We start from the raw sequence: 13111 nt of genomic DNA on the forward strand, positions 1-13111 counted from the left end.
CCATTTAAAGGGGAATAACATGCATTAGGGAGCCCAATTTTGTGCCCCCTATTTACATAATTTAGTTTGGCAATCTGGAAAAGGGCTATTAACAGCATGGGGGGGGTAGATCGATACTTTATTTCAACATCTCCAGCGTCATCTTGGTCCCAGATAAGAAGGCATCCACTAATTCAAATTCATGCTGGAGCCTGTGACGCTGCCATTAATTCCTGATAAGAAAGGACCGTTGTACTGCCTTACTTAATCTCTGACAGATGCTTCAGCCGGATCGATAGTCTTTCACTTTTTTTTCCCAAAGAGAAGATTGATTGCTAGGAGTTACCTGCTGCTCGTTTCTACTTATCTCATTCCTCATTATTTTTCAAATTAGGCATTCTCTGGGGAACCCGAGGGGGGTGGCATTAAAAACCTGTGACCCACTGAAATTCACCTCAAGCACCGGATGTTTGGTAGAACAACCTTTGAAACCAACTTATTACGGTCAAGGAGTAAAAACAGCATTACAAACAAGTGGATTAAGCAGGAGCAGGCTATGGGAAGATCAGGGACGTACGACGGGGGAAGTTGCGGCTCGCGCCAGTGAAGAGGAAATAATCACAATGCTGCCTTCTCATGAATCATTAAGTAGCCCCATGCCTCTTAGCTCGACTCAAAACGCTGCATTTTCATCTATGGGTCTGAAAGGGTGTTTTTTGACAGCAGTATTACTGCTGATAAGCAAGACTCTGCCAGCTGATCAAGTACTGAGACAAGCATCCTGAGCAGCAGCTACACAGCAGCACTAGTCACTATGAGCAGTGGCAGTCAGTAGCAGCAGCACTAACAGCAGAAGCAGCAGCAACAGCAACTCTCTCGTGCCTTTTTTCTTCTTCTTTGTGTAGTTATAATCTGTTCTGAGATCAACGGCCAGGGAAGACGGGACAAGTGGATCAGGGCTGATAGCTGTCATCAAAACAACCCCAAACGCAGACCTGGCTGCCCACATGCCGATCGAATTTGTTTGCAAAATCAAATTTGCAGAGGAGGATGAGAAGCAGAAAGGCAAACAGGATGGGGACAAGGAGAGTCTGATTGAGGAGAGCTGCACTCCTCCAGCTAAGGACCTGGTTGGCTTTGCCAACTCCAGCTCTCTCCATGGGATTAACCACATCTTTGTCTCGGGGCGCCTGGGCATTCGGCAGACCCTCTGGGCACTTGCCCTTTTGGCTTCTCTGGCACTCTTTTTGTACCAGGCAGCAAAGTGTGCCATCTCATACCTGGAGCACCCTCACGTCACGGCTTTGAATGAGGAAGCAAGCCCTGAGATGGTCTTTCCTGCTGTGACCATCTGCAACATCAACCGCTTTCGTTTCTCTGCTCTCACCGATGCCGACATCTACCACCTGGCTAACCTCACAGGTCTACCTCCAAAAAACCGAGATGGCCACAAGCCCACTGATTTGGACTATCCTGCGCCCGACATGCAGGACATCTTCAACCGGACGGGACATCAGCTGGATGAGATGCTGAAGAGCTGCAACTTCAGTGGACAGAACTGCTCTGCCGAGGACTTCTCTGTGGTAAGTTGAAAAGTTTCCCAAATTAGACTTGCTTGTGTCTTGTTCTGAGAAAGAATTTCATTTCATTCGGTGTTCATCTAAACTAAAACATTTAAAATACTGAAAACACAAGGCATTAGAAAAATAAATATCCATGTTCTTATGTATTCTGAATTTTATAAAACACAATTCCTTGGGACATAGCACTTGTCGTGTTTTTCCAAAACACCTGGAGGCCTGAAAGAAAAGGTTGGAGTCAGCTCAATACTTTAAAGTGTAATTAGTGTCATTTAAATTTTCTGTTCTGGTGTTACTTGAAGAGCCATGTGCTTTTTACTGGGACAAGCTTATACAAATAGGATTCAGAGCTCTGTGTCAGTTAGCTTTCATCATGCACAGGGCAGCAACAGTTCTCTCATGATTTCCTAGTGTTTGAGAATGTAACGGCATGGAACAACTGCTCTGGCTCCCCTAAAGGGAAAAAAAGACTGTTTACTTTTTAAATACATGCTGTGGTTTTGTGCTACCTCTGATGCCAGCAGCTGAGAGAGTTCATGGCAACAAGATAATATTTTAAAAGCGAACTTCTCTTTCCCTCACTCCCTCCCTCTTTCTCTCTCTGGCATTGCAGAACCGCTGCCTAGCTCTCTCAGCTCTTGAACCTTTCAGGAGGGGAGGAGTAATGTTCCGCCAACGTTGTATTTCAATCTCACTGCTGTTAAGATTAAATATTTAGAGACAGACATACATGATTTTTGCATTAGCCAGATTGACTAAAAGGAATAAAAAATAAATTCCATAAGCTTCTCTCACATTCGGACAGGAAGGTAAGGTCCTCTGTCTGTCTGTCTGTCTGTCTGTCTGTCTGTCTGTCTGTCTGTCTGTCTGTCTGTCTGTCTGTCTGTCTGTCTGTCTGTCTGTCTGTCTGTCTGTCTGTCTGTCTGTCTGTCTGTCTGTCTGTCTGTCTGTCTGTCTGTCTGTCTGTCTGTCTGTCTGTCTGTCTGTCTGTCTGTCTGTCTGTCTGTCTGTCTGTCTGTCTGTCTGTCTGTCTGTCTGTCTGTCTGTCTGTCTGTCTGTCTGTCTGTCTGTCTGTCTGTCTGTCTGTCTGTCTGTCTGTCTGTCTGTCTGTCTGTTGTGCACTATTTATTAAAGCCACAGTCCTGATAGCAGATGGATGTTTTCCCTCTGTCCAGGAGGAACAGGAATATGCAATGGCTTTAGTGATGATAAAGTACTGGTGTCAAGTCCTAATAGGCTGTGTTGAACATTGATATGCTCACTTTCCTGAGACCCAAGGATTCTCTCTTTTCATGGTGATTAAACAGTAACACCCTTTGATCTGCCATGTTACAGACCAAGGAAATAATGACGTATCCTTCCTTATTTCTGTGACTGTTGCAATGTATTGGCAGCTTGTTTTATATGTAGTACTTCTGATCTTCAAAAGAATCACTCACATAGTGACATGTTATTGCCCCTGACATGTAGTAAGATCAACGTAGATTTCTCTTTTTTTTCTCATCATGCTAAAAGAATAATAAAATGACGGGTAAAGATGGCAAAATACTGGCAGCTTTGGAGATGCAATTCCAAAAGTTTGCAAAGTGCTTGGGTTCAAGCTATTGCTGCACCAGTTGATGAGAATGTCCTATGACACTTTGACAGTCCCTTCTCTCTAAGTACATCAATTAGGGGAAGATTGTGACATCCAGGAACGGGGCTGTCCTGTGTCAGCTGTTGAAACCTCGCTAGTTCCCCGGGATGGGGAGTGACTTCAGCACAGATTAAGATCCCGTAGAAAGTTCCTTAAGTTGATGTTTTCTCTCTGTCAGCTATGGGATCTGCATTTCGGGGGCTGTCAGTTAGATTTGTTACAGGCTTCCTACTGCCTCCACGCATGACAAGTCATTTACTCCACCCCCAAGTGCAGCACAACTGGGAGGGAGAGTCTGTGTAAGGTGCCAGCCTTCCTGGTTTGGGAGCTCTGGATAAGGGCAGGCAGGGAAAGGATGGGATGGATGTGCACTAGGTAGCTAACAGATGTTAAAACCATCCACAGTCTCTCTCACACTGCATTTACTCCTCTTTTCATGTATGCGTGCCTCTGAGGAACGTGGAGCAACAGAAGTATGCAGCTAAGACTGAATATTAAACTAACTCACTAGAAGCATTGTTATTACAGGCAAGATGCAATTAAACACACACAATCTCCCCCCCTCTCTCTTTCTCTCTCTCTCTCTCTCTCTCTCTCTCTCTCTGTTTACTTTTTATTATTTTTCCTCAGTGATTTGCATATATCGGGAAGGCCTTACGCACAGGGCTGAGTTTCAATGGATCATTCAGAGGTTTCCAGATGTTTTGTTTAGGTAATGACTGAGATGCTGCTCTGGGGAAAAGTGTCTCATGAATAGTCTCATTCCAAGGCATTTGTCATTTCATTATTTGTCCCTAAAGAAACATTCTGTCTTTATTACCTTGCAACTGATATTTAATTTTGATATTTTTCAACTGGTCTCTCACAGAACACTTCACTGTTCTCAAGTTAGACACATAATTGAATTGAAAAATGACACGGTGTGACACACACACTGTGAGTCTGAATCATGTGCTTTGAAATGCAATAATTGGTAGGCAAAAAGGAATTCAAAAACATGCATTTGCGCTTGAGGCACTCAAGACCCCACCGAGATAGCGGTACATAGCAATTTATTGTACATTCTGGTCCCTAAGAATGAAATGATTTTCAAAGAAAAAGAAGCTTTGTCATCCAAACAAGGTAGCTCTGTTGGAATCCTATCGTCAGAAACACCTTGGATAGACGTGGACTATCAAAGACCTGTTGGAATCCTATCGTCAGAAACACCTTGGATAGATGTGGACTATCAAAGACCTGTTGGAATCCTATCGTCAGAAACACCTTGGATAGACGTGGACTATCAAAGACCTGTTGGAAGCCTATCGTCAGAAACACCTTGGATAGACGTGGACTATCAAAGACCTGTTGGAAACCTATTGTCAGAAACAGCCTGGATAGACATGGACTATCAAAGACCTGTTGGAAGCCTGTCGTCAGAAACAGCCTGGATAGACGTGGACTATCAAAGACCTGTTGGAAGCCTATCGTCAGAAACAGCCTGGATAGACGTGGACTATCAAAGACCTGTTGGAAGCCTATCGTCAGAAACACCTTGGATAGACGTGGACTATCAAAGACCTGTTGGAAGCCTGTCGTCAGAAACAGCCTGGATAGACATGGACTATCAAAGACATGTTGGAAGCCTATCGTCAGAAACAGCCTGGATAAACGTGGACTAACAAAGACATGTTGGAAGCCTATTGTCAGAAACACCTTGGAATCAGAAACAGCCTGGACTATCAAAGACATGTTGGAAGCCTATCGTCAGCCTGGAAACACCTTGGATAGACGTGGACTATCAAAGACCTGTTGGAAGCCTATCGTCAGAAACACCTTGGATAGACGTGGACTATCAAAGACCTGTTGGAAGCCTTTTGTCAGAAACACTTTGGACAGACGTGGACTATCAAAGACCTGTTGGAAGCCTGTCGTCAGAAACACTTTGGACAGACGTGGACTATCAAAGACCTGTTGGAAGCCTATCGTCAGAAACACCTTGGATAGACGTGGACTATCAAAGACCTGTTGGAAGCCTGTCGTCAGAAACACCTTGGATAGACGTGGACTAACAAAGAGTTGTTGGAAGCCTATCGTCAGAAACAGCCTGGATAAACGTGGACTAACAAAGACATGTTGGAAGCCTATCGTCAGAAACAGCCTGGATAGACGTGGACTAACAAAGACTTGTTGGAAGCCTGTCGTCAGAAACAGCCTGGATAGACGTGGACTAACAAAGAGTTGTTGGAAGCCTGTCGTCAGAAACAGCCTGGATAGACGTGGACTATCAAAGACCTGTTGGAAGCCTGTCGTCAGAAACACCTTGGATAGATGTGGACTAACAAAGAGTTGTTGTCGTTTTTCAGGAGATTGATTGGTGTATTTTTTGCTGTTATTTTGCTTTGAAAATAAATTGATAAGAAAAATGCAGCTACTACCGTTGTCATATTTTACGTTTTACAGATTTTACGTTTTACAGATTAGCCGTTCCCAGTCCCTATTCAATTCAACAATCTATTTTCCTAGTAGGTCTTGATGTTCATATGGAATTTAAGAATGTGTTGACTGGTCAACAAATAGGAAAACAAATAGCTGATCTATTTTAGAACGCGGTCGTACATAATTACATATCAGAAGGATTTGTTTCCCTTCATTAGGCTAATAACTTTGCAGATTGTCAGCATTGTTTGACTAGCATTTTATACCATTTGGTGTAATTAAAAATCATATTGACTCTGAATATTTTAGCACCAGATAGAGCTGACCCAACATGCCAGTTTTTTTTAACCTCCAGGATAATTGTTATTTCATTGTGTTGTGCTATCATGTAAATTTGTCTCCCCAGCATGTGCAGAGAGCCCTTTGGCATTTTAAAGAGGATATTTTGGATTTGTTTGCTCTCTCAGTCAGCTCTGTTTGCAGCTGCATTATCAGATTTAGCTTGCAATAAGGACAGATCTCTTCTACATATATTCATATGGTTAACTAAGTGGTGCTGGTATGATGTGCAGCAATCTATGTAACATGGGTTAACGCAGTCGCAATTAAAGGTCTCTTCAATTTGGCCCCTTTGCAAATTGTCATTTCTGCGTGTTAAGTCATTGTTGAGAGGCTGGTGTGTAAAGTCCTTGTTGAGAGGCTGGTGTGTTTTAATAGATAATTGAATATTTAACAACGTGATCCTGAATGGTTAACTGTTCTTGATCTCCTCTACCTCATCTATTTCAATCAAATCAGAAGTGTTGGAACAAGGATAATGAAATCAATAGTATGCAGAATGGTTAGGCAAGCATGTATGGTGATGCTGTTGTTGATCCTTACCAAGGCAGACAACTGCCTGACTAGATATCTGGGGCTTTGTCCATACAGCATACGGCTTTGAGCCAGGTTGTGTTAACCTACAGCTTGTTATTGCTAAGCTCTAGTGAATTTCCTATACACAAAAACTCCCAAGTCAACAACATAAGTAGGCACTCTTTATATCTGATTTCTTTGTGTCGTCCTGTGAAATGATTTGCCAAGAACCGGTGCTCTTTGTTGACACCGTCAACAAGTGGGCTGGCACCCACCCTCTCCCGGGGTGGCATGTCACCCTTGTCTTGGAGTGAGTGATGCACATGAGCATGACATCAGGTCCCCCAGTGGGTTTAGCATCTGACCCCCCCCCCGTGAAAGTGGGACCCTGAAAGTGATCTCCTTTCTGGAGCTTCATCTGAAACAACCTGTCAATTAGCCATCCAGTTCCACTGCTATGGGGGCTTACCATGCTACTCCACATCTGCAGCTTACCATAGGGAGACCACACATTTGCAGTTGCTAGCTGTGCCACTAGAGATCTTGGTTCGAGTCCAGGCTCTGTCGCAGCCGGCCGCGACCGGGAGACCCGTGGGGCAGCACACAATTGGCCCAGTGTCATTCGGGTTGCGGGAGGGTTTGGCCGGCAGGGATGGAGTTGTCCCATCGCGTTCTAGCAACTCCTGTGGCGGGCCGGACGCCTGCACGCTGACACGGCTGCCAGGTGTACGGTGTATCCTTTGACACATTGGTGTCGCTGGCTTCTGGGTTAAGCGGGCATTGTGTCAAGAAGCAGTGTGGCTTGGTTGGGTCGTGTTTCGTAGGACGCATGGCCCTCAACCTTCACCTCTCCAGAGTCCGTATGGGAGTTGCAGCGATGAGACAAGACTGTAACTACCAATTGGATACCATGAAATTTGGGAGAAAAAGGGGTAAAAGTAAAAAATATGTATATACTTTATATTTAACCTCTACGGGATAATATATATATTTTAACCTCTATCAACGATGATGGTATTATCTTTTACCAGATCTAATGTGTTATATTCTCCGTCATTCATTTCACATTTCCACAAACTTTAAAGTGTTTCCTTTCAAATGGTATCAAGAATATGCATATCCTTGCTTCAGGTCCTGAGCTATAGGCAGTTAGATTTGGGTATGTCATTTTACGCGAAAATTGAAAAAAAGGGTTGGATCCTTACAAAGAAATACTTCAGTTTATCCCGTATCAAGCTGCTCTCTGATGGGGGATACGCAAACAGTACTGTAGGTGTAACCTATTCCGGGCCCTGTCCAACAAACACTGTCCTCCTCCACACTGGAAATGAATTAGTCAAATTGGTCGGCTGCTTTACTCAATATGCATCATCAACATCTAATTAAATGAATCCACCCTGTGGCCAGCTACTGTATAATACAAAACCAAACAGTTTATATTCTTAAATAATTTGTCTTTTTTTAATCATTTCTGAGCAGATTTAAAACATCTTACCTCTGCAAGCTTTGGAACACTAGGCTGTATACGAGGAGAAGCTAGAGCTTAGGGGTGGCTTGTAACTCTATGATAAAGGTTTCTAAATGCTCCAGTGAAGTTAACCCCCTTCTAACCCCTGGGTGTCATCTACTCATACATTTGTCTCCTTTTGAGAAGTAGCACACCAAGCTGTTGGTTGTGTAAATGCATGTGCGTGCTTGTGTGTACACACACGTTTCATCACAGGCTGAAGGACTTGGTTCAACAAGATTGATAATAACCCCCAACTGGCCCTCCCCCTTCCATGGATCGATATATCCTTCAGTCAGATTGCTTCCCAGGCCTTAAGCCTAGTGTGACTAATTATCTGGTTGCTGTGTTTTGGTCCGGGTCTCTGCTGCATTTGCTGATGCTGCCAGAGCCAGGTTCGAGTTTGATTTTAGTCTAGAGCAACATTTCTATTAGTAGAAACAGAGTTGTTGGTCGAACTCAGTCAATAGGGCTGACTTTTCCTAATTTACATGTAAAGTGTGCTCCAATGGTCTATTACTATTAAGTAATGAACCATGAGTAGCCATTTCCACACCTCACACAATATTGGGCTGAAAATACATTTGTTATTCTCTATACAGTGGGGTCCGAAATTATTTACATCCTTGATAAAGATGAGCAGTAATGAGTGTATAAAATAAATAAATCAAATACAGAGCTACAGTGGGGCAAAAAAGTATTTAGTCAGCCACCAATTGTGCAAGTTCTCCCACTTAAAAAGATGAGAGAGGCGTGTAATTTTCATCATAGGTACACTTCAACTATGACAGACAAAATGAGAAATAAAAATCCAGAAAATCACATTGTAGGATTTTTAATGATTTTGGTGTACCTATGATAAAAATTACAGGCCTCTCTCATCTTTTTAAGTGGGAGAACTTGCACAATTGGTGGCTGACTAAATACTTTTTCACCCCACTGTATATTGTACGCTAAAAAGAACAGGGAAATTCTATTAATTTATACTAAGATTTTATATATTTTATACTTTTATACTAATAGAATTCTAAAACACATTAATGTGTACCATGATTACGGATAATGAATCGTGAATAATGATGCTTGAAAAAGATAGAGTGTAAAAGGTTATACCCCTAAGTCATGCTAACTTCTCACCATTACCAATAACAGGGGATGTTAGCATGTCTTGGGGGTATGATTTTTGACCCTCGCTAACTTTCTCACTCATCATTATTCACAATTCATTTATGATTTACGCAATCATGATAGCATCCACATTAATGTAGACGTGTTTAGAAACATTCTATTCTTATTTGCAATAAAAGTGACTCCAAAATGACACAGTGCATTATTTACCATTAATTTCTATTGGGCACAAAACAATCTGAAATCTAACCAAAATAAACTGCAAATGCATGCAAGTTTGTAGAGTCACAAGCTTGATGTTAGGAATATGGGACCAAATACTAAACTTTTTACTATTTATTTATAGGAATCTTTATGGGTGTCTTATTTTGACCCCTACCTTTTTGAGAAAAAAAGTATTACAGTACATGTTAAATAATATATTTTTGAGAACAAAAAGTATTACAGTACATGTTAAATAATATCTTTTTGAGAAAAAAAAGTATTACTTGTTCGGTAAAATCTTTCTCTGAGATATTGTATTAGTATTAAATAACATAATCTCCCCATTGTTTGTAGCGTACAATATAGCTCAGTATTTTAATTATTTATTTTATACTGTCATTATTGCTCATCATAATCAAGGGTGTCAATAATTTCAGACCCTACTGTATGTTTTGAAAAACAGTTTTGCACTCTCTATCTGAATACAGTAGGGTTGCATCCCAAATGGCACCCTATTCCCGATGTGTGAGCAGTAATGAACTGTACTGAACATAAATATAAATGCAATGTAAAACAATTTCAATGATTTTACTGAGTTACAGTTCATATAAGGAAATCAGTCAATTGAAATAAATTAATTATGCCCTAAACTATGGATTTCACATGACTGGTCAGGGGCACAGCCATGGGTGAGCCTGGGAGGGCATAGGTCCACCCACTTGGGAGCCAAGCCCACACACTGGGGAGCCCGGCCCAGCCAATCAGAACCAATCAGAACCCCCCCCCCCTCAGTTTCATCAGCTGTCCGGGTGGCTGGTTTCAGACGATCCTGCAGGTGAAGAAGCCGGATGTGTAGGTCCTGGGTTGGCGTGGTTACACGTGGTCTGCAGAGGCCGGTTGGATGCACTGCCAAGTGGAGGGGGTTGCACACTCCCTAAAACTTGAGACATCTGTGGCTTTGTGTTGGGTTACAAAACTGCACATTTTCGATTGGCCTTTTATTGTCCCCAGCACAAGGTGCCCCTGTGTAATGATCATGCTGTTTAATCAGCTTCTTGATATGCCACTGTCAGGTGGATGGATTATCTTGACAAAGGAGAAATGCTCACTAAGAGGGATGTAACAAATTTGTGCACAAAATCTGAGATAAATAATAACATTTCTAGGATCTTTTATTTCAGCTCACGAAACATGGGACCAACATGTTGTGTTTTATATTTTTGTTCAGTATATATAGGGAATAGTGCACTAAGTAATGCGCTATATAGGGAATATCATTTGGGACACAACCTAGGTGATGATGATGAAAGCTACTGACCAAAGATGCACTGTACAGTAAGTACTCTTTTCTTTCTTCAGTGGAGACAGCCTGGAGAGCTGTTTTTGCTTGGGTTTTCGAATCACCGAATACATTAGTGGAAATGTATCAAGCCTGCTTTTAGACCACACAAGATAATACATGCTTGCATGTTGTTTCTTTAAAAAGTATCGCGTATATACTTTGAAAGATGAATGTTTAAATTCCAAAGATATTTAAAATGTAGAAACCATTGTGGCTGCGATTTGCATGGAAATAGCGGTGATTACTTGGGCTACCATTCAGCGGCAGGAAATGACAAGGAGCACAAATGTCACGGTGCATATCTACCCCCAGTGCTATCTGCATCTGCATGATGCACTGTCTGTGCCTGGTACTGTATATCTGCTTGGCTGGACAATTGGCCCATGTTCTGAATTATGTCTAATGTCACACACTTGGCTCGGCCCCTTGCTGATCTTTTGAGAGTGTCCTGGCCCCACTTTTGCATAAATTATCGAGCGGAATTTCAAACAATGTATTTCATTTTCTGTGCTCATTTTACAGATTCATTTGATACCTTTTTGCATATTTGCCACTATTGCTAAAAAAAATGACGCAATCCAGGTAGGACCTATATGGATACGGTGGCATTACTGTCAGGTGTGAAATTCTGTCTTGATCATTCAGAACACAAGTGTCATGAAGAGGACCACTACTAGAATCCCTTTTTCCTGTGAGAGAGGTTTGTTAAAGCCTGTGGTATGGTTCCCAATATTGCTATATATAGAAAACATTAGGCCTGATTTACTAAGCATTTAAACTAGTACAAAGTTTGCACTTTTGAGTTTTAGAAGGGCATGCACCATAGTGGGATGATTTATCTCTGTCCCCCCCTGACTTAGAATACCAGATGCAAACGGTGCACTGGTGTAAATGGACATCTGTTATGTTGAGTGGGGAAAAAAGTGGAAATAATAATGAAAATAACCTTTAACAGTACTTTAGTTAATGAAGGAATTAATATATTCAAATAAAGTAAATCATTTCTAAAGGTAGACTAGTTACTTGAACAAGGTTGTACAGTACCTTGAATAAATCACAAGTTATGCAAAAATATTCATGATCATTGATATATTTCTGTACATGGCCCAATCTTTCCAGACAGAAAATGTCCCTGTGTGCCAGACCAGCAGGTTGTGTGGAGACATGATGTTGACAAACCACTCAACCTTCAGGTGCAGAGAAATGTCATCTGATTTTGTCTCCCAGTGCTTAATTTGCCACCTCTCATTGTGTCATTCTGCTAGTACATTTCACTTATAGCGTGTCTCGAATCAAATCAAACCAAATTGTATTGGTCACATACATACGGTTGGCAGATGTTATTGCGAGTGTAGCGAAATGCTTGTGCTTCTCGTTCCGACCGTGCAGCAATTTCTAACATGTAATCTAACAATTCCACAACAACTACCTAATACACACAAATCTAAGTAAAGGAATGGAATAAGAATATATACATATAAATATATGGATGCGCAATGGAAGAGCGGCATAGATGCAATAGATGGTATAAAATACAGTATATACATATGGGATGAGTAATGCAAGATATGTAAACATTATTAAAGTAGCATTACTAAAGTGACTAGTGATCCATTATTAAAGTGGCCAATGATTTCAAGTCTGTATGTAGGCAGCAGCCTCTCTGTGTTAGTGATACCTGTTTAACAGTATGATGGCCTTGAGATAGAAGCTGTTTTTCAATCTCTCGGTCACAGCTTTGATGCACCTGTACTGACATCGCCTTCTGGATGGTGGCGGGGTGAACAGGCAGTGGCTCGGGTGGTTGTTGTTCTTGATGATCTTTTTGGCCTTCCTCTCCCTTTGGAGAGCCTTGCGGTTGAGGGCGGTGCATTTGCCATACCAGGCGGTGATACAGCCCGACAGGATGTGCATTTGTAAAAGTATGTGAGGGTTTTAGGTGACAAGCCACATTTCTTCAGCCTCCTGAGGTTAAACACTACACACTATCTGTGTGGGTGGACCATTTCAGTTTGTCCGTGATGTGTACGCCGAGGAACTTAAAACTTTCCACCTTCTCCACTGCTGTCCCATCGATGTCAAAGGGGGATGTTCCCTTAGCTGTTTCCTGAAGTCCACAATTGTCTCCTTTGATTTGTTGACGTTGACTGAGAGGTTGATCACCTCCTTTGTTTTGTTGACGTTGACCGAGAGGTTGTGAGGGCACACTGAGTGCCCTCACCTCCTCCCGGTAGGCTGTCTCGTCGTTGATGGTAATCAAACCTACTACCGTTGTGTCATCTGCAAACTTGACGATTGAGTTGGAGGGGTTCATGGCCACACAGTCATGGGTGAACAGGGATAACAGGAGGGGGCTGAACACACACCCTTGTGGGGCCCCAGTGTTGAGGATCAGCAAAGTGGAGATGTTGTTTCCTACCTTCACCGCCTGGGGGCGGCCTGTCAGGAAGTCCGGGACACAA

General features: G+C 42.2%; 1 protein-coding gene across 2 annotated transcripts in view; it reads left to right on the plus strand.

The window, feature by feature from the left end:
* The first annotated feature begins 419 nt into the window (after positions 1–419).
* The window catches only part of LOC112225155 (acid-sensing ion channel 4-A), a 153142-nt gene continuing 140450 nt past the window's right edge, over positions 420–13111 (plus strand). Inside the window, exon 1 of one of the 2 annotated variants that reach the window (XM_024388835.2) lies at positions 420–1562. In XM_024388835.2, coding sequence (XP_024244603.1) covers positions 987–1562 — 576 coding nt within the window. In that variant the 5' untranslated portion in view covers positions 420–986. The remainder of the gene's footprint in view (positions 1563–13111) is intronic. The other variant, XM_024388834.2, reaches the window with a different exon arrangement.

The sequence above is a fragment of the Oncorhynchus tshawytscha genome, linkage group LG26 (assembly GCF_018296145.1).
Source record: "Oncorhynchus tshawytscha isolate Ot180627B linkage group LG26, Otsh_v2.0, whole genome shotgun sequence".
In the NCBI taxonomy this organism is placed as follows: domain Eukaryota; kingdom Metazoa; phylum Chordata; class Actinopteri; order Salmoniformes; family Salmonidae; genus Oncorhynchus; species Oncorhynchus tshawytscha.